Source organism: Parasteatoda tepidariorum, chromosome 6 (genome assembly GCF_043381705.1).
Source record: "Parasteatoda tepidariorum isolate YZ-2023 chromosome 6, CAS_Ptep_4.0, whole genome shotgun sequence".
In the NCBI taxonomy this organism is placed as follows: domain Eukaryota; kingdom Metazoa; phylum Arthropoda; class Arachnida; order Araneae; family Theridiidae; genus Parasteatoda; species Parasteatoda tepidariorum.
Genome location: NC_092209.1, coordinates 72,142,711 through 72,167,156, shown reverse-complemented (window position 1 = coordinate 72,167,156; position 24,446 = coordinate 72,142,711). Strand labels below are relative to the sequence as shown.

The window sequence follows — 24,446 nt, the reverse complement described above, 5'->3', positions numbered from 1 at the left end:
AAGTTTTTTTTCTTCCTTTTCTTTGAGCCATAATTTCATTTCCTTTTGTAGTTCTAAGAAAAAACGGCTAAAAGAAATCAGTAACAATGTTAAAGAGTGTCACAAAGAGTTTCTGAAAAGTCATAAAAGCACTTCTTATGCAGCGAGAGTTAAATTGAAAATTGTTTTTAAGCTCTGAACTTTATAAGAAAGGTGAAAATTAAGAATTGAAAAATGAGAAATGACCCGCCCCTCTTCTGAAATTTATATACAAGTAGGTCACGACTTACAAAAACCATGGTTTAATAGCTGTTTACTGTGAGCTAATTTCATAAGTTCCCACAGGCCTGACCTAAATAAATTACCTCGAAACTATTTAATCGATTGCAAATATTCAAATTTCAAATATTTTTAACTGATAAATGATAATAATTGTTTGATTGATTCACTTAAAGAATTGATTATAATCAATCTAAAAAAAAACATATATCTTTTTTTAAACTTCAGAGTTTTTCTTCTATTGTATATTTCCCAATATATATANAAATTATTTTTATTTCTCATAATTTTAAAAAAAATGCTTTTTTTTTTTAAAAATCTTATTTGGCACATTATTTTCTATTGTCTTGACTATGTTGATCTATAATAAGATCCTACCAAGTTCCTATATGCATGAAATTATTTTTATCTCCCTTTCACATTTTAAATTAATTTTTTAGGGACACAGGCAGGTCGCAATTTGAACATTCCAAAATCTATGCGAATTCATGGATCCTAAGCCACAATAGCAGTCCATATCCTCGATAAAGTAACTATATGCCACATGAATAATTTTTCATATGGGATACAAGAATAATATCAATCTAACAATAAATTTAATTTTTATTAATTGATTGAATTATGATATGAATTAAATGTGCTTAATATCCTAGTATTTAGTGATAGTTTTTGTGCAATAGACAATGAAATGGGACTGAGACTCTTAACTGTTACTGTTTTAATGTAAATAATTGTCTTATCTTGAGGTGATTTTCGAAGCAAGCAAAGAGTCTTTTCACACGCTTCGATTTTTACGTTTTGACCTAACATCGGTTAACTTTAACATCGATTAACAGGTAACTTAGCTTAGCTACGTCACAATATGAAAAATTGACAAGTTGTTCAGTAAAAATGAACATCCTTATGAGTGTTCATAAGGCTATTTTGTCCTTATGGATTCCGGCGGATTGGCAACGATTTATATATTTTTTTTATAAGTTTAAAACTTACGCTTCTTTTTTAACGATACGAACATGTTTTGAAGTGAGGAATTATTCATTTTCGTCAATATATTTTAAAATCAATGCCCACCCTTCAAGGACACTCCGTCCGCTCTTCGAATCACAATTAATAACGCAAATTCTGCACCAATATTCTGGATTTGTGCGCGTCTGATATGAATTTGTATGATAATTGTTTTGCACATTTCAAATTAAAGTTACGGCGTAATAATGAAAATATTTAGAAATTATGGGTCGGAACCACAAGATCCACCCAATTTATAAAGACTATTGTTTCATTCGTTTGTGGCATGTGCCCTATTGAAAAATAGTAATGATTAGTGTTGAATTACAAGTAAATGGCAACACATTGCTGGTTAACGTTGTGAAAAGTTTCTGGTCCTGTCTTTTTAACCTATATGTGTTATTATTTTATAATTGATAAATTAAGTAAATTCGAAACTCATTCATGTAGCTGGTAAATTAATTTTCGTACGTGCTCATATTTATAAACATTTTCCTGATTTATCCCTAATTATTGCCATATCTATTGTATTGACAGATTTTATTATTTTTATTTAAAAGGAACTCTTTGTAACACGTAATCTTTAAATTAAATCGGAACTACTCTTGATTCTTCCTTGACAGAATGTTATTTTGTTTTTAGACTCTAGTAATTGATTGTTTATCATCTATTTATTGATACGAGTCTCTAGTGTTTCGAAATTATAACTATTTTCCAAATTTAATGGTAAAAAAATAAGTGCAATCTTATAATTAACCATATTGTAGTAAGTTATGATCCGTTTTTACGTATTTATTGTAGAAATTTGGAATTAATGATTTATTTTCCACAGCTCATTTCGTATAACGATGTCATAGATTCTAACATTCTATTAATATTTTGTAGCTATTGATTTCTGTAACAGTACGGATATGAGTAAACGTTTACTTCAGAGAGGCCGTTATCCTAAAGGTAACTATTAACTCTAATCCCAAATCTAGTTTATCTAATCTATCTTTTCTTAAATCTGATAATTTATTTAGTATATATGTTTTGTTTTAGGCCCTGGTGTTAGTCACATAAATAACTCAAAGTAAGCTTTTTAATGTATTGTTTACAAATTTAGCAATCGAGTTTACATAGTTGTTTTTCATAATGTTTATCAAAATGTAATTAGTACTTTTTATGAAATTATTTAATTGTTCAATAAATCCATATTGTTTATTGTCAAGCTGAATGATTTTTTTTATAATAGTTTCTTTCATTTTAGAAATATATATTGGACTTACTTTCTTTTCATATTAAATATTTTTAATATTATTTTAGATTATTCTATTTTAAAATGACAATATGCATTGTACAATCTGTTTGTTAATTGTGCAAAATAGTTCATATTTAAAACCTTTATTTTAAAAAAATGAGGCTAGATAGACTATCAGAATTCAATCTAAAATTTTATTTATCAGGCTACTGTTTATAGAATTTTGTAAAAATGATTTTCATCAAAAACTGAAGTCCTATTTCTTTGAAACATTAAAACTGCATTTTTGTGAAAGTGTTAAAATTTTTTTTAAATACAAAATGGACAGAGTAGAAAATTTTGTAAAAAGATCTGCTAACAGAACTTACTTTCTCGATTGATCCTTGAATATTATGAAATTTATTTAATTTGATAGAAAACTGACAAGATTTTAATTTTGCGTTGAAATTTTAGTTTTTCTTCTCTGAATTGTGTTTTTATATCATGTTAATCTAAATTTTGTACTGTATATTTCATTCTGTATTTATTGACTACTTAGGTCATTTAATATTGTTATAACTTTTAGAGGTAATGATAACTATTTTATTTAAATGCTAATTGTGGTTAATTATGAAGTATTAAAATTTCTCGGAAACTAAATAATTTTTTTTCTTTTTTGGAAATAAAAGCAGTATATTATAAAAAAGAATCCAATTATCCGGAATTAGGCTACAGTTTTTAAGTGTTTTTGATGCTAGTTTTATTTTTTTCTCATTATGATATTATTAATCTGGTATATTTGCTGATTTAAATTTTATAACTAAATTGAAAAACTACTCTTTATTAGTTCACAATTTCCACCTCCAGCTCCAGTTTCACAACCATCTCAACCTGGTGTGAGTTATTTTGATCCTTCTCAGCCTCCTCAGGTACAGTCTTATAAATAGTCTTTCATGAAATATATTTATAAAGCTTTTTTTTTAATATTAATTTTTATTCCTAGGTTCATATTAATATTTGTCAAATGCTACCTAACCCTTTGCTTACAGTGTACCATTTGTACCGTTACATGTGGTCCACATGTTGAAGCCATAAGCAAAAGGTTAAAAGAACTTAATTTTCTTGAAAATTCCTGACATAATATCATTATTCTAATTTTTTCTCCATTTAATGTTTGATGTCATGAACTTTACGTTTAAGTGCATGGTTTGAAGAAAAAAAAAATTATCTTTGATTTTTATTTATTTTAAGCATGTCATTAAGCATTCTATCTGTAAAAAAAAAAATTTTTGTAATTGAAAAAATTAATTTCAAAGTTCCAGTGTTGGTTTGGTAATTAAATTTTAACTTCAAAGAAAATCAAAATTTCAAATTTAGTACTTACTTAATTAATAATTTTTATCATTTGAATAATCATTTTGATTTTAACTGTTCAAATGTAAATTTCTTGATAATTTTTATTTACTTATTAATTTAATAATTTTATAAAGCTAATTTTTATAAGAAATGTTTTCCTATTTAATTAATTTTACTACTTTTATAATTTCTAAAACCTATTTTAGCTTAACTCTTTCACATGCTTTGTCTATATTTTTTTAAAAGAGTTTTGCAATTGTTAACTTTTAGTGTCTCTTTAGGTGTGGCCGGTAAGTATGTCTTTCATTGGTTTTAATGAGTTTCATAAAATTAAAATTAATTTTAAATTTTCCTCAGCATTTTCTTGTCTTGTTAAGTATCCCTTATTGTTTAAGATTAAATCTTTCTAGTACTTTTACTATTGAACTCCTTTATAACAAGAATCTGTAGAGCCTAGACAGTGTGCTCGTTAAAATTAGAATTTACAGAAATCCTCGCAAATTAAAAATGTAATTTACAAAAAAGAATCAGAAATGTTCACGTTTTGTAATTATAGTGATTATAATGACTTTTAAGTTTTTTTTTATTGAACCCGGGGGCCGCAGTCGGCCCGCTAAGCTTTTTTTTTTTGTGGCCTGCAAACTAAAATATATTAGTTCAACGGTGCAAAAATATTTATTTCTCAGGTTTTGCATCCAAGAAAATATTTATTCAAATACCAAAAAAATTGTGTATGTTGCTCTTTTTTATTTCATTTTTTTGTATTTTGTGAATATAATTTAGCATGTGCGTATCAGAAATTTTCTCAAAGAAATTCTCTGATTTAACTTTCTGAAACCACTCATTTTGGACGAAAATATTTACACACACATTTGTAAATTTTAAATTTAAAATGTAAATATCTATTCTCTGGTGGTTGCAGCAGACAAACCTCAATTTTCTCACTGAACATTTTGTGTGCTACTATGTAAGTTTTACCAACTTTTATACCAAGTTTTATATCTTAACAAATGATATCTGTTGCGCATTAATTGTTTAATACATAGGTGCACATTAAAGTTATTGTATTCCTTCGAAATTCTTAATATGCAATTAAATATTTTTAAAAATCTTCTTATTTTAATTTGTAATTCAATACGTTTATTTTGTACAACTTGATATAAAAATCTGACAGTAATATTTAATGTTCCTTCAAACATAAAAGAGTCCTTCATAAAGTTGCGGCCCGCCATTTGATTTGTGATTTTAATCGTGGCCCCCGTTTTCATGTAAGTTGGAAACCCCTGGTCTAGAGCATATACGAAATGCATTATTACTAACATCTAATGATTTTAGAGAACAGTTATTAATTTCTTGCATGTGTGGTTTTCATATGCCTTTTTAATCTGTAGACAGACCCAGTGGCTTTAAACTTAGACTTTTATTTTTATTTATTTGTTCCTTTTACATTGTACAGAATTTTTGTATCTTTACTCAAGTTATTTATTTTATTTATGTGGAAGTTTCTAAATATAATCAGGGATTTTTAATGCTTTTACATTCATGATAGCTGACATGTTACGAAAATTTAATTTTTTGAAAGTGTTATTGTCTTCTATATTAAAAACTATTATATATGTACTTTATGCACATATGTAATCAATGATTAATATAATATAAGTACTGAATGCAAATGTATGTAAATAATAAATAATTTGTGGCACAGTTATTATATATACTTATATATATTGGTGCTGTTTATGTCAAAAAAGAGTTTGATGTCTTACTGGGACGGGGGGATACATAAAAAAATAGGTATGTTTTAACCCCTCCAAGCATTGAGTACCTGGGCCTGCATTTGAAAAAAGCTGGGAGAAACATTTTGAAGTTAAAAGAATTTTTTCTTTTGATTTAGTTGTTTAGCAATGGCATTACATATACATTTTTATATTTAAATTTATATGTTTTTAATATTTATAGCCTGATCAAAACGCATGGAACCAACAATCGTATGCTGCCACCACTAATTATCAACAAACAACTACATCGAATGCTCCACCTGTTTCTGAACCAGCAAATTATTGGTCCGGGGCACAAATGTTTCCTAACACTATGCAGGTAATTTATTCCACTGAAATTATTTTGTCATTTTAAACTTAAAAATTAAGTTGCAAAAGCTAAATTAATTAACAATATATGGACCTATTTATACAATAGTTTAATGCATCTAAAGAATATATAATGAAAGATATTATTTGTTTTCTGATGATGCAATTTTAAAATTCCAAATTTATTTCCATTTACAGTATTATTAAAAACAAGCTAATTATACAAAAAGGGTTTCATAATACTTTGTAAAAAATATATTATAAATAATTTGTGATTTAAATTTACATATCTGAAAGCATGTTTAGTTCTTGTGAAACATAAATTGTTGAAATATGTGTTTTCTGCTACTTCATGATAGCAATATTTTGTAGTTCAAGAATCAATAGATTTTTATTAGTTTGAAACTATAATTATATTAGTAAAAGCACTTTTACATGAAAAATAAATAACAGAACTTATTAGTTTAAAACTATGATTATATTATTAAAAGCTCTTTTACATGAAAAATAAATAACTGAACTTTAAATGGATAGGTTTAAACTGTACCGATAGTTCAGTATTTAATTAATTAATTAGTTTTTAAATACCTAACTTGTGTCACACAGAATAGTCCATTTACATTTTATTATATATTGTTGAGTAAAAAAAGAAAGAAATTTTTTATTTTTTTGTTTTTATTTTAAAGATTAAATAGAGATTGAGTTAGAAAACATATTAACAAAAATAATATTTAAAAAAATTATTTTTTTTCCTTCAAATTTTGTTTGTTATTATTGAAATTTTGAAACTGAAGTACATAATAAATAGTATGAATTATTTTACCTTTACTTGTTATTACTTCACTTACCATAACTTTGAACAAGGATATACAAAGCCTAGGCATCGAATCTTCATTGCAGAAAACAATTTGTAACTTAGCACTTATACATTTTTCTAAACTAATAACATTCATTTATTATATGATCGGTTAGATTTAAAAACAATTTTTTTTTTTTGTATTTTTTTTTTGTACCCTTGTCTCTAAAAAGTTGCTATATAACATAAATATTTATATAAAGTATAAAATGTTAATAAATGGTATGAGTTTATTAGTATTTTAACTTATTTATTAGTATTTTAACTTATTTATTATTATTTTAACTTTTTTATTACTATTTTAACTTATTTATTACTACTGAATTATTTATAAGAAATGATTAAGGGAATTTCGTTACATTTTTCATAAATATATTCATAATTTTATTTCATGATACAGTAGATTAATGATTTTTATATTTTTTATCAGGCTCCTTGGAATGAATCTTGGAATTCTAAGCCAGATAGTTCAGCAAATAATTCAGAGTACATTTACCAACAGCCACCTGCAGTTCAGGCTGCTCAACAATGGCAGCAAGCCCCTTATATGGCCACTGATAATCAAAGTTACTCTCAACCTCAAATGGAAACTTATAACTCACAGTTTCAACAGGGATATCAGTATCCTCCAACTAATGAATACCAGCATTCAAGTAATGTTTCTAATAATCAGCCTGCTAATAACTCTGAATATCAATCTTCTAATAATCTTGTAAATAACCTACCACCTACAAGTAGTTATCAATTTAACAATTCCTCAGAATTTCCCTCGGCGAATAATAATTCTATGCAACCGAGTATGCCTTTACAAAACTGGGAAAACGGAACACTCCCACATGTCACTAAACCCGAAGAACTGCCATGGACCTATAGCACGCCTCAATATAGTAATCCACCTTTAAATGATTATGCTCAAATTCCTAATTCTTCAGCCAATGTACCTTGGCATCCTTCTGTAAGTTCTAACCAAGATGTTAGTTCAGAACACAATATTCAGAATACACCACACAACTACTTACCCTTAGACTCTAATAATGTATCTAATCAGATGCCCTTAGAATCGGAGACAGTTGTACCTCAAACTATATCACAGCAAACAGAACAAACACAGAGTGATGTAAATAGTGGTATGTCAATGCAGCAAGAATTTTGTGATACAGACTATAGTGCTAGTACATTATCTGCTTTTTTTCACCCAAGTGATTTAGTTAAACCAGACAATGAAATACCCGAGGATAGCAGAGAGGTGGTTTCTGATGATCTTCAGAATATTGAATCATCTAGTCAAGAAACTCATTCTATGGCTCTTGTTGGTGAAAATGGCTCTGTTAAAACGTCAAGAGCTGCCTCAGAAGAAGGTAGCTTGGAAGGTACTTGTAGTAGCGGTTTTGTGCAGGAAGAAAGCCTCAATGATCCCGTTAAAGGATCTTTTTCTAATTCTCCATCACCATGCTTAACTGAAGGTGAGTTTTTTTAATTAAAAATTTGTGAGTGTTTGTAAGGTTTGTTGTTTTATAGATTGTTCAATGATTTCTTTGAAGTTATTTTATGCTTTTATTCCCTGTGGCAGAATTTTTTCCAAGCTTTCTGCGACAATCCTCTCTAGTGCTAATACCTTTTTGAAAGACATTTTTAATAGTAGCAAATATATATGTTCCTAATTTAAAGTAACAGAAGTGCTTTCTGTTTACAAAAAAGCCTTTATGTATGGAATAGAACAGTATATAATTTTTTTTTCATTATAAATGTAAGAATTTTTTTTTGAACTCTAAATATAAAAGAATACATATTCTAATAATATTGATGATATTCTCCTGTTCTAAAAATGTTTTGTATGGTTAACCTTTTTAAATTTTTTCTTTTTGTAAATTACTTTTTATAACATCAATCTGAAGTTCTACCTAAAGCCACTCATTGCAGAATTTTCTTATTCTCAAAAGAAAATAGAAAAAAAATTAGGAGCATTTATTCCACCTGGGATGTGCGAGAAAGGCATTTTTTGAATATAATTCTGCGGAAAAAAAATTTTTTTGAAACATTTTGCGGATAGAAAAAAAACAAACTTCTTTGCTTCTCAAATTAAAAATATTTCTGCAAGAACTCTGTAACGTTCTGCGACAATGTCGCCATGATTATGCCACAGGGCTTTTATTATTACTTCTGGATTAGTTCACTTAACTATAGACATACTATAACATGTAAAAATCAATAAAATTAATTTAAAAGCGTAAAAAATCATGGTAAAGAAATTTGAGTTTGGTAAACCTAAATTTCCAATATTTTTTTCTAAAACTTTTTTTTTACAAATTTAAAAAAATATTTTCTGAGTCTCAATATTGGTTTAATTTATATCAATGAATAGATGTGAAATAAAAAAAAATTCTATTATCAATGTATTATATAAAATTGTTTAACAAATTTATAAAATATTTTTTTTGCGAAAACTTATTTAACCTTTTTTAGATAATATTGTACTGTCAAAATCTTTAAGAAATATTCCCTCCCCCTTTATTATTAAGTAAACAGTATTTCTTTACAGACATGTATTTTAAGGCCAAAAAATATTTCCTCTCAGTAAAATTTACTCTAACAGATTCCTTTCATCTGTTATACTTAGCTGGAGCAAAAAAATTCATCACTTATCTTGCCTTAATCTTTAAAAAATAAAAAATTTCCTTTTCATATTTTATTCTTTTATTTGATTTGTTAGTATAGAGCTTACTATAAGAGTTTCTCTTTGTATATATGACCCTAAGCATTGTAAAAAGTGTTTGATTGTAGTCTATTATTCCTTCCTTAAACTTTGCTCAAATATTTATGGAACATCATTATATAAAGTTTTATGTTGGACAAACAACAGATTAGATTAAATCTTTTAGTTGCAATTATTTAGTATTTAAATAATATATTTATAAAGTAGAAAGCCTCTTCATCTCTTAAATTTTTTGTGAGTAAACTATAAAATAAATATTTTCTTTCAGAACCAGTTAATCAAGAAGTCCCAGAGCCACCTGGAAGTAACTTATCAAACTTATCTGTTAAAGGCGAGAAGGTATAAAATTTTTTTCTTAAATATTCTAATTTTATGCTTGCATATTTTTAAGCTTTTACTACCTGATCATGTATGTTTTACGAATTTTTTAAATGTAATCCAAAACAGTAACCGGCTTACATTTACCAAAATATAAAGTTTTTAAATCCAAAACTATAACTCTGCTGCAATAAAGTTATAGATATCATTTATTTAAATACTTTGCAAGTCATAACTTATATTATTTTATTTTATATTTATGCTTTTTCTAACATATTATTATCCATCTTACTCTTCATTTGCTTCTTCTTTTCTTTTTGTTTCTAGTTTTATTTTTATTAAGCTAAAATGGAAATTTCTTGATGAAAATATTCACATGAATCATATCATTGATTTTTTTTAAGCGAAAGAAATAGCTTCTCTTTCTTTTCTTTTCTTTTTTCTTTTTTTTTTTTTGTTTGCATCTGTACATTTTTGCTGTCATTTATTTTTAATTTGCATTTTTATCATTATTGGTTTTAGATTAATTAAAATTTTCATTTATTAATTTATGTTTTTTATCTACATATGCAATATGTGCTGTTTTTATTATTTTTTCAACTAGCTAATTTCATGATATCTTGCCTAAATTTTCATCTTTAAACTTTTAGTTTTTGGCCAAATTTTTCGTGAATTACATTATAATTTTTTTCCCCATAAGATATGCGCTAAATTGTTGACACAAAGTAATGTCAGCATGATAGGGACACACAAAAAAAATAGTTTTTTGCATTTTTATTTCTTTTTGATTTGTAGTTTATTCTCTCAAGGTGTATGTTAGATGTGTGTAAGATATTTTATGAAGATGTTTAAACTGTTACTTTGAAAAATAACCACTTGCTTTTTAATTATTATTTTTGCTGTTATTGTAATAAAGAGTAACATGTTTTATGTAGGACTCTGATGAATCTGGAGAAGAGCCACAAAATCAACAAGTTCCTTCACAGTCTGGCCAATCATCCCGCTCTACTTCTGTTGAAAGAGAAAAAATAGTAATACGTCCTAGAGAAGAGAGTCCATTTAAGCCCCCTAAGACAAATAGTTCAAAAAGTAATTATAATTTTTTTTATCTGTCATTAAAAGTTTGTATTTTATTATTTTTTTGGATTGAAAAATAAAGCTGCCTTTGCAATTTTTTTATTGCAATTTTTTTTTCCTTTTAATCCTAACAGAATATTGTTTGAATTAAAAGGAAGTACTTTTTTAAAATGAAATGGTTATAGTTGTAGTAAGTAAGTGGGCCACTGTTTAAAATAATGCAAATATCTACTTAAACGTACACATAAAAAGTAAATATTTTATTATTAAGAAAACAATGGGAATAACTACTGATTCAATAACAATAATCCAAAAAAGAACTAAAAACTTTTTTATCAATTAAATTAAAAACTATTTTATTTTCTACTATTAATATTGAATTTTTCTTAATTTTTTTTTTATAAATCTGCAGGCATGCTGTTTTTTCCCTATTTTTCTTGAAGACAATCAGGCTGAGATTTTTGACATGCCATACATGCTGCTCTTTGTTGATAGATGAAATTTTTTTTAGCCTGCAACTTCTTGATTGAAAATTAACTTATTTAAAAATCACACTTTCAGGTATTGTAGTCCAAAAAGAAACATCTGTGAGTCCTGTTGAAACAAAAATTCCAGAAGACAAAACAGTTGTTCAAGAAGTGAATCTTGAAACGTTCCCCGACAATTTGGAAAGACCATCTGATTATGAAGAACTTAGGAAACAGTCTCCCTTGTATGCTCATAAAAGACATCTAAGGCAAGAATTAAATAGTTCACCTAGTTCATTGTTATGTGATAATCCTGACATTCCATGTGTAACTCTTGCACCAGCTGCCCCTCCCATATCTTCTGCAAAATCAGATAAATCTGAATCGTCTTCAGATTCAAGATCTGATGGATTGTCTCTACGTAGCTCCAATTTGTCTCTTTATAATTTGCAAGAGGTATGTAATTTTTTTTCCTATTTAAAACTATTTCTGTAAATAACTCCTGTGTATAGCTAAAATTAAATTATTTTTGACAGTATTTAGTATATAATAATTTCCTTTCCTTTTTTTAAGCTAGCCTTTACATAACTCCATAAGTATATATAGCATTTTTTTTCCATTAAAAAACAATTTGAGTTTATTATTATAGGGTGTGTAGCGTTTTTAAAAAGTGCTTAAAGGCTCTTATTTTTCATATATGTTTTTTAAAAGCCCTTAAAGGTGCTTTTTTTGTTCAGGGTTTGGAAAGAGTGCTCAATTTTCTATCTTCTAAAATGAGATTTTTTTCTTTGCCCTGTCGATTGTCGTTCTAAATTACAAAAAATGCTTGATTTTTCACAATTTTCTCTGCAATATTTATCAGAAACTTAATTATTTTATCATAATTATGTAAAGTTTTTGAAAATGTTTTTACATTTTTTTGATTTTATGTTTATAAATTAAAAACTATAAATGATAGACAGAGATAACTTTTATTACTGCACAGATCCTGATTATGATTTTCTTTCTTTGGAAAGTGATTTAAAATATTTTTTAAGTGCATAAAAAGTACTTAAAAGGTGCTTATTTTTTGTTGAAAAATCTGGCTGTGCACCTTGTATTATTATTAAACATTGAAACTGTTTTTTTACACATTGTGGGGAATTATAACTAAGTGGAAAAACTATAAATAACTATAAATACCATTAGTGGGTGTCGCATAAGCAGAATATTGTCAAATGTTCTGCAACAGGACTTATTAATTTATACAAATGTTTTGCAAGCATTTCACATCGAAAAAAAAATCAACTTTAAGTTTAAATACTATATTTTCATTTATTAAAATACAGGATCGTACACAGATACACTACATTATTTCTTAAACCAAGGCAAACATTCTTGATTTGTTACTTTTTCAATCACTTTCAAAGTACAAAATTTTGTCAATGACGATGACGAATTATTAATAAATTGACTATGCGATGAAGGTCTTTCAAAGGGACAAGTGCCCAGATGGTGCACCATTTGCAAACACAAACATTCGCTGGTCTGTTTTTCCAACAACTTCTTCATATCCATCGAAAGCATTTGGTCTTTTAGAAACAATTCTGTCAATCGTGGATCCTGACTATTCACAAATTGCTTCTGAAATGGGAATGGAAAATATAAAAGTCATAAACTTTGTGAAATTGGAAATCTCTGAATTTAATTCTGTTATGGCTTGCTTTAAAAGCTCTCTTGATAAAAATGGTGATCGATTTCTCCTGCTGTCTGCTAAGAAGTGATACACCCATTTTATAAAATGTTATAGCCAAAAGCTAATTCATTAATTTCCTCCTCAGAATTGCAAAGATATGGGAGAGGGAGATTACTGATAAATGTGCTGAAATTTGTGCAGGGTGTCAAATGTTCCTCATCTAAAGCAACATCATTCCTGGGAAACAGCAAGTGGTCAAAGCTAAGAAGAATTTTATACAAGATACAAATTGTTCTGCAGGACTTCGTTTGTTCTGCGACGTACGTCACAGTTTTAGGCAATCTCTGCTTCTGGGGTGGGCAAGATGTGTTAATTAAAAGAAAATGTTGTTGTAGTATGTTTATAATTTTCAACTTTTTATAATTTCTTAAAATTAAATTTTAAAGCAGAACTTTAAAAATTAAGGTAATAAAAAAAAATTTTTTTTGTGATCTTTTTTAATTGTTTTAAAAATAAATTTGAATGCAAAAAACCATTAAATCCACAGCTCCTTGGTAAGATTTTAAAATGCAAAATGCTATAATTTAAAACTGTTTCTGTAGTTTAATGAAATAGTGATAATGTAGTTAACGAAATTAAATAATTGATTTATTAGTTAATTTTTAAAATATTACATTCTGAAAAAGCAGTTCCATTGTTCACAATCAAAAATTCATTAAAATTAAAAATGCGAACTTGTTCTTATTCTACTAGTCCCAGTCATGGGTAATTTGCCTGTTACTAGCCACCTGCCACCTAGCTTTGCCTGTTACAGTTTACTTTTCTCCTGTGTTATTTAATGTAAAAGCATTGTTTGACAGAAAAATATTTGTGTCAGTTTTTTTCCCTGTCTTATTTACTCTTGAGAAAAACACTGTTTTTATAACAATTTTGACACACAAATTTTAACACGAAATTTGTAAACCCAAATTTTTATATCAATTATCCGAAGTATATAGACATCAAATAGTTTAACGATTATTCCAGTATTGTGTTAGTTTGATTCTTACTGATAGTTCGAGATTATTATTTCAACTAAGAATGTGATTGTAATGTTGTTGAAATGTTTCCAAAATTTTGCATTTAAAAAATATAAATGCTATATTTACGGACATAGAAACTTGGCATTAGCCTGTTAGCTGAGGAATAAACTTTTGTTCAACTCGATTCACAATAGGGATTTTTTTCTTTATAGCTGTAAACAATATCATTGCACCTCAAGTAATTTTCATAGACAAAAAGTTTTGCCATTGCCCGTAACAGTAATAGTTTGAGTATGCAGGGCTGATTGTGCTCGGGAAAAAATCCGGATTTCTGCATTTTTCGCTAACCGTGATCTGGAAGTTTCCGGAGATCGAAGGTTCAGACTTTTCAAAAAATCATTGATCACAAAAGTTTCCAGAAATCAAATTTTCAAAGGTGGAACTTAAAATCACAGTTTATTTTATTTGTTTGTAAGGGAGAGCCAGAGAGATACTTTATAAGCTTATATTCATGATTAATATTCATTTTTTATCAGTAAATAGTTGTTATAATCATAAACTCAAGAAAGAAAGACATATTTGTAAATTTTAATTACTTCTCCAGGTCATCATAGGTATGTGTAAATGGTATAGGTATGTGTAAAATTTTAAATATATTTTAAGTGAACTAAGAAATATTGAGAAAAAGGAAAAAACCTTGTTTAAATTTTTTTCTAATTTTTCAATTTAAACTTTTTTTTTCTTTATTTATTTAAGAAATTTTCCTGAATTTTGACTTGGACTCACCATCACCCCTGTGCATGACAAAATAACAGGTTTATATTTTTAAGAAAGGAATTTTATGTTTTGCTAGATTTTTTCTTCAGTGTCAAAATTTGTATTATGAAAGAAGACTTTTTTTTTACAATTTTTATTGATAATTATATATATTTTAATTATTTGTCTCTCAAAATATGTACTCAATGCAACATTTGTATGTTTTTTTTTTTCCTGTTGACTATCTGTATTTTATTGCATTTTTCTGTTAGTGCTTGTTAATGGGTTAAATAATTTATCACTTTACACACTAAAATTTTTTTTTTTCAGTCTTTACCCAAGGCTTCATCTTCTGACAAAATTAGTAAAGTAGAACGACCTGAATTATTGCAGCAGAACAAACAACCCTTAATAATGCAGCAGGCTATACCCCCAAACTCCGAAAATCCGTTATATTCCTACAACAACTCTCTGCCCAAGACAAAAGATAATGATTTGCATAACCTTGGAAATTCTGTTTCTCAACCTCCTATGCTCTTAAAAGATTCAAAAATTAGTAGCAAAACTCATATCAATGAAAAGCCACAAGAATATGATCAAAGATCATCATCTGCTGATTATCAAAGACCATCTGCCAGGAAAGATGAAATGCCTCATGCAAGTAAACATGATACTAGGTATAGTAGCCAAAGAGAATTGAGATTTAATGATCGAGATCCTAAGCATGATAATTTCAAAGATGATGGATATGATGAATCTAGTGGTATTGGTGGTGCTAAGAATCCTATGTTCGATAATAGCAGAGATCCCAAGCATAGTAAGAGTAGCGATCCTATCAATAGAGATCCTAGATATGATACCAAGGATCCCAGATATGATGCCAGAGATCCTAGGTATGATAATACCAGAGATCCTAGATATGATAACACCAAGGATCCTAGATATAATAATAACAAAGATCCTAGGTATGATAATAATAGAGATCCTAGGTACGATAATAGAGATCCTAGGTATGATAGAGATCCCAGGTATGACAATAGTAAAGAATCAAGATATAACAATCAGAGAGATCCAAAAGATAGCAGACAAAGGTTTGCTGATCAGAAGTATTATAGTTATGATGAACGGCAATACTATTCAGATAGAGAGAGCTCCAGGCCCTCTAGTAGAAATTCAGCAAGAGATGAATATCCATATCAACCAAGAACTGAGGATTATCCTTATCAACCAAATAGAGGTGATCCTAGGCATAGTGAATATCCACCTCGTCCATCTTCTAGAATGAGCGAGTCTGATTTGAATCGTAAAACTGGGCAGTACGAAGATTATTATCGCCAAGGGTACCAGCAGTATCAACCGGAAGCATATCCGAGGGACCAGAGGGTTTCAGGTCCTTATCAGCGACCTCAGCAAAAAGGTGAGTTATATTTATGTTTTTTTTACATAACATATTTAATTAATTTTCTTTCTTTTTAAAAAAATAGAAGTTTGAATTTTAAACTGTGTATTCAAAAGTTAGCTTAAAAAATGTACATTTATTTACTTTGGTAAAATTTAAGTTTCTTTTTTTAAATAAATAAAAAAATTCAAATCAATCAGGCATTTTTANACAGAGATCCTAGGTATGATAGAGATCCCAGGTATGACAATAGTAAAGAATCAAGATATAACAATCAGAGAGATCCAAAAGATAGCAGACAAAGGTTTGCTGATCAGAAGTATTATAGTTATGATGAACGGCAATACTATTCAGATAGAGAGAGCTCCAGGCCCTCTAGTAGAAATTCAGCAAGAGATGAATATCCATATCAACCAAGAACTGAGGATTATCCTTATCAACCAAACAGAGGTGATCCTAGGCATAGTGAATATCCACCTCGTCCATCTTCTAGAATGAGCGAGTCTGATTTGAATCGTAAAACTGGGCAGTATGAAGATTATTATCGCCAAGGGTACCAGCAGTATCAACCGGAAGCATATCCGAGGGACCAGAGGGTTTCAGGTCCTTATCAGAGACCTCAACAAAAAGGTGAGTTATATTTATATTTTTTAGGTGGCATATTTAATTAATTTTCTTTCTTTTTTTAAAAAAAATGGAAGTTTGAATTTTAAACTCAGTATTCAAAAGTTAGCTTAAAAAATGTACATTTATTTACTTTGGAAATATTTAAGTTCCTTTTTTTTAAATCAATAAAAAAATTCAAATAAATCAAGCATTTTTAAGCAGATTTTTATATAATAGTATGCACCTTTTTTTTTAAAATGTAAAAACATTTCACTTTTCAAAAGGTCACATTTGTAAAAAAATTATCTTAAAATTTCAAAATGTGCTCAAAGTAATCATTTATGAATCTCTTCTACAAATGCCAAAAAATTTACATTCAATTTGATGATGCACAATATATATATATATATATATATAATTGGTGCAGGATTTTTTAGGATTTAAAATAAAACAATACTTTTGAATTCTTTCTTTTAATAAATTCTATTTTTTATTTTTTTCCACATTTTCTTAGGTTATGAATATGATTCTTATCAGCGAGATATGTATTATGCTTCATATTATGATGCTTATCAACGTTATGCATATAATAATTTCAACTATGGCTTTTATGATGAGCTTTACAGAAATGATCCGAGGTAAGTTTTTCAAGGTTTTTAGTTCAAGCTTTAGTTGACCATTTTAATGTTTATTAAAATAAGGTAGGAATTAAATTTTTTAATAGTTCAAATGGAAATTTTTTTTTTTAGTTTAATTAGCAAACTAAACAATTTTGCGTATTTTAAATAGCTTTTGCTAGTACTTTACAGGTTCTAGGATCATGACTTGACATATGATGTTATATGAAAATATCGTACTTTAAAAGTATATTATGTTTAATTTTTCTTTGTATAATAGGAATAAATACCACCTTTATTTATTAAAATTTCAAAATCAAAAATATTTTAACATTATAGAAAGTCTGTTACCCCTTATTCATTTTTTATTTTAATAATAATTAAAGCCTATATTGACCTTTTACATTTCTGGTCAACCCTTCATTTTACATATTTTTGCTAACCAAAAATATTGTTTATGAGATTTTAAATTTTTTTTATAGATATGTGCTTAGATTATTGGATAGTGCTTAGATTATTGGATACCAAGTAATATTTTTTTATTAAATGTGGTTCTTGAAACGTTTTCACACATTTAAAAAATTGTGATTTTAAAAAAAAATCACATTTATAAGTTTTTTATATAATTAGTTAGGTTTATGAACTAGTAAGTGATTTCTTTTCTACCTTAAAATTGCTCTTAACCTCAAGATAAAAATATTAATTACTTGGACAGAACTGAGCTTTGCTTAATTAGTTTAAAAAATGATAATCTGATTAACTTACAAATTAAAATTATTTAGCTTAAATGTTAATTTTTAAAAATACTCTTAATGCAAGTAAATGCTTTACTCTATTTATATTATTTTAGTCACATTATAATAGAAGAATTATCTTTTGGAAAAAAAAAATATTCATAAGCTCTGAAATTGATACTAAATGATGAAATGAAATGATGAACTGATAATGAAATTGATACTGAAATTAATATGAATCTATATTTTGCTTTTTAATTAAAATTCACCATTTTTAGTTGCTTTATTGAAATATGTTCATCTTCATTATATTTTTAAATAGTTTGCTATAGTTACTAAATTTTCACTAATACATGCTTTGTTTCAATTACAGAAGTGATACAAGGTAATTTTTATCTTTTTTATTCATTTTAAAAATTCTTTAATTTTTTATGAACATTTTGGTGTTAAAATGTATAAAGAAAAGTTTTTTTAAATAATTTACTATAGTTACTAAATTTTCACTAATACGTGCTTTGTTTCAATTACAGAAGTGATACTAGGTAATTTTTATCTTTTTTATTCATTTTAAAAATTCTTTAAGTTTTTATGAACATTTTGGTGTTAAAATGTATAAAGAAAAGTATTATGCTTAAACTAAGTTATTATTAATCAAAAAGATTTAATTTTCTTTCAGATATCGACAATATCGTGAAGCTCAAGAACAGTACAGACAGTATTATGCAAAGCAAGGTTACGATGAGTATGAACGATCAAGTATTCATTCTGGTCGTAGTTCAGCAAATGAGTTGGCTAAAGATATGACTGCTGGGTAGATATTTTTTAAAGAATATTTTTGAAATTTTAAATTTTTTGTATATTTCCTGAAATATTTAAACCAGGGATAGCAAATTAATGGTATGTGCTACTAGGTGGCACGCAGTTCGTATTTAATTTTTCTTAAATGCTTACATCCCTTCAGTGATTCGATTAGATGAGTACCAAGATTGCTTGGTGACTAAACTCTAGAAGTTCTCCGTTTGGCTAACCCAGGAACGTCTGCTCCTGCAACCCAGAGTTCAAGGTTAAGAAAGCTGGAAAGCAAAATCACGTCATAGTAGGCCTTTGCTCTCCTTAAACTGTTACGCCACTTAGTTTTTTTTTTTTTTTTTTTTAAAAAAATTGCATTTCAATAAGACAGCAGTTAAAAAAAAAGAAACTCTGAATTCTAGTGGTCATCGAAGAGAAATTTAGAAACAAGCATGATTTTGAGCGAGATATGGCATTTTCAAGGACGCAAGGGTGACGAATGCCCGTTCCACTATTGAATTCCAATTATTGGGCAGGCTGGCTTTTTGTTGAGAAATTTGTGTAAAGACAGAAGCCGAACAAAATTACATAATGCTCCAAACAGTTTTTTTTTAGCATCTTTCATCTTTTTTAAAGGGCACCATATTTTACATTTTAAAAAAAATTGACTGTGAGTGGAGATTGTGTTACCAATTCAGATTTGTGGAAAAAATAACTCTCTTTTTTTAAAATTTTGGTGGAAATAAAATTGATCCAATATTTTTAATATATTACATGATACTCTTAAATCATGCATTTAAGTCTTCATTTTATTGGTCATAGCTAGTGCCAATTCCATCATAAATATATGTAGTGTTTTGATAATCTTTTTCGCAATTATTTTGTCTCAATATTTTTGCTTTTTCGTGTGTGTATTTTCATTGTTTTACATCCAATATACTAATGCACATTTTCAAGAAATGGATGGAAAATAAAAAAATTTAGATTTTTGATTAGATTTAGACATATTTCTATTTTAGTTAATAATTCTAGTAGAAGTCTCGAAATTTGATAGCTCTAATTTATCATTAACATCTAATAATTATATGCATAGTTTAGGCATGTAACCACACCCTCAGTATTCATTGTTTAAACCTTTTTGGGATTTTAGTCCTTCAAGGGTTGGAGGAAAAGTTTTCTATTATCAAAATTTTATGATGATGAATTCAGAGGTCATATGTTCTTGTATTATATTAAGCAAATGCAGTAAAAAATTACATATAAGGTGGGCTTAGTAGTTTCACAATTACTGTTTTGTCTGGTTTTAAAAATGTTTAATTCCAATAAACATCTAAAATTGTGGGATTAAAGAAATCTTGAACTCAGTTACTAATTTAATTATAGATCAGTATTAGGAAATATTAACTAATTGATACTGATTTTTTTTTTAATACAGCAGCAAAATAAAAAATTTCTATGCATTGATTTGAAGTTGAAATTATTATTAGTTGTGCAGTTAAAATTATATGGCAAACTGTTAAAAAATTCTCTTCTAAACAAAGTATTTCTGAAATTAAAAATAGTGTATGTTATTATTCCTTTGTGATTCAATGTTTATCAGAAACTACTTATCATGATTGAGTAAAGTCTGAAAATGTTTCCCATTTTGTTGATTTTATATATATAAATGAAGAACTTTAATAGGGAGAAGAAAAGATTATTGCTACACATATCCTAATTATGATTTTTTTGAAAAAAGAATCTTTTAAGATATTTTTAATGCTTAAGAAGTGCTTATTTTAATTTAAAAAATTGGTTATTTATCCTGAGTTTATTATTTATAAAGTATTTGTAAATTGAACATTTTTCATGTTACATATTTTTATTGTTTTGTAAATTGGCAGGCAATTTCAAGAGCAAGATATTGATTCAAATGAATCTGAATTTTCAACCTTTAACCTTCAACCAAACTACTCTTATAATGATGGTCAGAATGATGTATCAACTGCAGAAGCTGGTAAAATAAATTTTTTTCCTCATTATCTTAATGTGACTTTTTTAAAATTCACTTAATTAACTTGAAATAATTTTTTTTTTTCCTTCCAATTTTTGCTTTTTTGTGGAACAAGCTCTGCATATCACTATCAGTTGTTCCTTTTTCATTTGCAAATTATTTTTTAATAAACTGATTTAAATATTAAACGATTTACATTTCTTAACAAAATTGGATTCTAAATTTGCAGATATTTATGTTCTAAAAGTTTTATTGTGCCTATAAACACATTCAAAAGAAATCAGTTTTTTAAAAATATGTTTTATAGTTAGATTAATTTTTATGATCTAATATTTTATCCAGCAAATGATGAGAAGTAATGTTAATATTACATATTTTTTTTATTCAGTTACTTTAATGCTACATAATGCTTTATACTAATTTCAATCTTAGTTGCTCTGTTATATCTCATTTTGTTTCATTGTTTAAACTTTAAAATCTCAAATTTTTAATTGCAACTTTATAATTATTGCATAATTTTTATAGATCTAACATCCACTCCGTCATCGCGACTAACACCTGTGAAATTTTCATACCCTCATCCAATTGCTCGATTTTCTCCTGGAGGCTTGCTTATTACAACAATTCCTAGTCACATTAGTGCTGCAACAATTATGCCAGTTCGAATTCACAATTTACAGGTATTATATAATGTTCTTTATAAAAAGTTTTAAAATATGAGATTTCCCATCAATGTCATCGTGAAAAGTATAGGCATCAAAATACAATTTTTGGTTACAAAAGATTGATGTTCCTTAATTAACACTAAACATACCATAACCGGTCGAATGACCCTTTAAGAATTTTTGCATTGAAAATGAGCTTATCATCTTATCGTTTTTGCACATTTGACTTCATGACTTTTTCTAACAATTATATGCAGTTAATATTCTATTATTATTTGTTTTTTGTATTTGTTTGTTTCGAATAATACTTGTCTTATACCTATTTCTACCACAACCGGTCAATTGACCGGGAGAACAATTTATTGCTTTATAAGATTATCGGATCAGAAATGACCAGGGCTGATTATGCTCCGGAAAAATTTCGGATTTTTCGCTAACCATGATCCAGTGATCGAAGGTTCAGACGTTTCGAAAAATCATTGATCACAAAAGTTTCGGAAATCAAATTTTCAAAGGTGGAACTTAAAAACACATTTTATTTGTTTGTAAGGAAGAGCCAGATACTTTATAAGCTTATATTCATGATTAATATTCATTTTTTATCAGTAAATAGTTATTATAATCATAAACTCAAGAAAGAAAGACATATTTGTAAATTTCAATTACTTCTCCAGGTCTTTCATAGGTATGTGTAAAATTTTTAATATATTTTAGGTAAATAAAGAAATATTGAGAAAAAGGAAAAAAACCTTGTTTAAATTTTTTTTCTAATTATTGGATTTAAATTTTTTTTTTTTTTTACTCAAGAAATTTTCCGAAATTTTGACTTGGGCTCACGATCACCCCTGAATGATGATGTAATGCGTGTTCAACGTATTGCATTCGATTAGTTGCACATTTCTGAAAAGACTGTTGCATAGTTAGTTCAATCAGAATAACTGTGAATTCAAATGTCAAGAAAATACCTAAAATTTTAGATTGGCATTTTTGTGTAATAAAAACTGACAATTATAATTTTTTTATAAATAATAATTAGAAGTTAATAAAAACTGACAATTATAATTTTTATAAATAATAATTAGATGTTTGCGGAAAATGTACTACGGAAACACCCTGTATATGTAAAAAAATTCTTATTCATTGTGTTTGTAATACATGAAAATTGGCAATATGCAATTTTGTGTAATTATAATAAAGTTGCTTTCAGTTTATTTCCTTCCTAACATCCATATTTTATACATTCAATCAAGAAACATGAAGTCTGGTCATTTGACCGGCTATGGTAGAAATAGGTATATATTAAGTGTTGGTATGTTTAGTGTTAATGCTGATAACATTTGTAACTAATTGTTTGCTTGAAACCATTTTTGTGAAATCCTTTTGTTTTTAAAGTAAATATAATAAAATCATGTGTAGCACAAATGTGTATTCACATGAACAATGAGAGAATTGTTTCTTGTATTAAAGAGGGAATTATTTTGTAATGTGCATAATCTGTGATGGAAAAATAAAGCATGCAGAACTGAGGCAGACTGGTCATCAAAGTTTGCTAACATTTAATATTGTGTAATATTTGTTTTAATATTAGTATAATATTATTATATTGCACTAAAATAAAAACTTTTTTTCTAATGCATTTTATTCATTAATAGTATTTCCAGGTTTTATTTAGTTGTTTTTAAAAGTCTGTGTATATATTATGTATTTTTCTATGATATGAATCTTTATGTCTCAGTGAGCTGTCTTTAAGAAAGACCAAAATTTAATTTTTCATATGATTGATAGTGGCTCGTATGAAGTAAAAGTGGCTTGTGCACAATGTGAACCTAATTGTCTCAGCCGTGCCAGTGGCCATGAAATTGTGGAATCTTTTTTTTATTTTTTTATTTTAATCTTTATGGTTCTTATGGCCCACATCCAACTGTTCTGGAGGAATGGTTAACTAAATAAATGACTTATATATTTTTACCTATAACCTTATAATATTAATCTAGAAATATTATTTTGAATATAAGGCTTTTTTGTTTCTTATAATGTTATCATAATTCTTTTAATTGTTAACTTAATTTTTTTCTTTCTAACTAAAAACTCTTTTTATAAATTAACTTTTTTTTGTTACATCTTTTGTAAGCTTTGTTTGTTAAAGAAAACTAAAATATAGGATATAATGTGCCCTGTGCTTTGCAGAAAATATTTTATAGATTTCCCTTTTTTTATTACTTTCTGATGCATTAAAACCAATTATTTTTTAATATAAGGATATCATGGAAGGAGAAGAATCTTTTGAAGAACTTAAAAACCACCAGGGTCCTTTAGTACGGTAAATATGTCTCATATTTTATTAACCAAATTAAATCCTGTTGAACAGCATGTGTTCATAATTTTTTTTTTTTTTTAAGCATAAAATCCAAAGTTGAAGATTAAAAAATTTTTAACTGCTTGAAATATAATGAGCTAATTTACATTTGCTCTTTTTAATTTAATTTGAGTAGAATTTATTATTTTGTGTATATTTCCATTAATGTATGTTTTAGTTTTTCATTTTGCTAAGCATATTTGTCTTATTATAAATATCTATTGTAAGAATCTATTATAAATATTTATCAAAGGTTAGTAAACTACAATCTTCAATTAAAGAAAAGTCATTTGTTTCAAGATTTTCAGGATTAAGTCATTAAACATTGAGTATGGAATTGTTTTAACTTGGAATTGTCTTTTTAAATTGACATTTTCTCTCTCTCTATCGTTTAACTTTTCTAATGAGGAAATACCTATCTTGCATCAATTGTAAAACTAAACTAATATATATATAAATTGTTTTGTAAATTGGCAGG

The 24,446-nt window shown here is 27.1% G+C and overlaps 1 protein-coding gene across 1 annotated transcript in view; it reads left to right on the top strand.

Moving 5' to 3' along the window:
* Nucleotides 1-1,579: 1,579 nt before the first annotated feature.
* LOC107436652 (protein transport protein Sec16A) overlaps nucleotides 1,580-24,446 on the top strand; it is a 54,032-nt gene continuing 31,165 nt past the window's right edge. Inside the window, exons 1-16 of the mRNA XM_071181844.1 lie at nucleotides 1,580-1,730; nucleotides 2,149-2,214; nucleotides 2,305-2,335; nucleotides 3,330-3,411; nucleotides 5,798-5,935; nucleotides 7,212-8,244; nucleotides 9,763-9,833; nucleotides 10,748-10,901; nucleotides 11,451-11,812; nucleotides 15,140-16,226; nucleotides 16,425-16,838; nucleotides 17,329-17,452; nucleotides 18,842-18,976; nucleotides 20,838-20,950; nucleotides 21,473-21,627; nucleotides 23,871-23,932. Of these exons, the coding sequence (XP_071037945.1) occupies nucleotides 2,175-2,214; nucleotides 2,305-2,335; nucleotides 3,330-3,411; nucleotides 5,798-5,935; nucleotides 7,212-8,244; nucleotides 9,763-9,833; nucleotides 10,748-10,901; nucleotides 11,451-11,812; nucleotides 15,140-16,226; nucleotides 16,425-16,838; nucleotides 17,329-17,452; nucleotides 18,842-18,976; nucleotides 20,838-20,950; nucleotides 21,473-21,627; nucleotides 23,871-23,932 (4,001 nt within the window). The 5' untranslated portion in view covers nucleotides 1,580-1,730; nucleotides 2,149-2,174. The remainder of the gene's footprint in view (nucleotides 1,731-2,148; nucleotides 2,215-2,304; nucleotides 2,336-3,329; nucleotides 3,412-5,797; nucleotides 5,936-7,211; nucleotides 8,245-9,762; nucleotides 9,834-10,747; nucleotides 10,902-11,450; nucleotides 11,813-15,139; nucleotides 16,227-16,424; nucleotides 16,839-17,328; nucleotides 17,453-18,841; nucleotides 18,977-20,837; nucleotides 20,951-21,472; nucleotides 21,628-23,870; nucleotides 23,933-24,446) is intronic.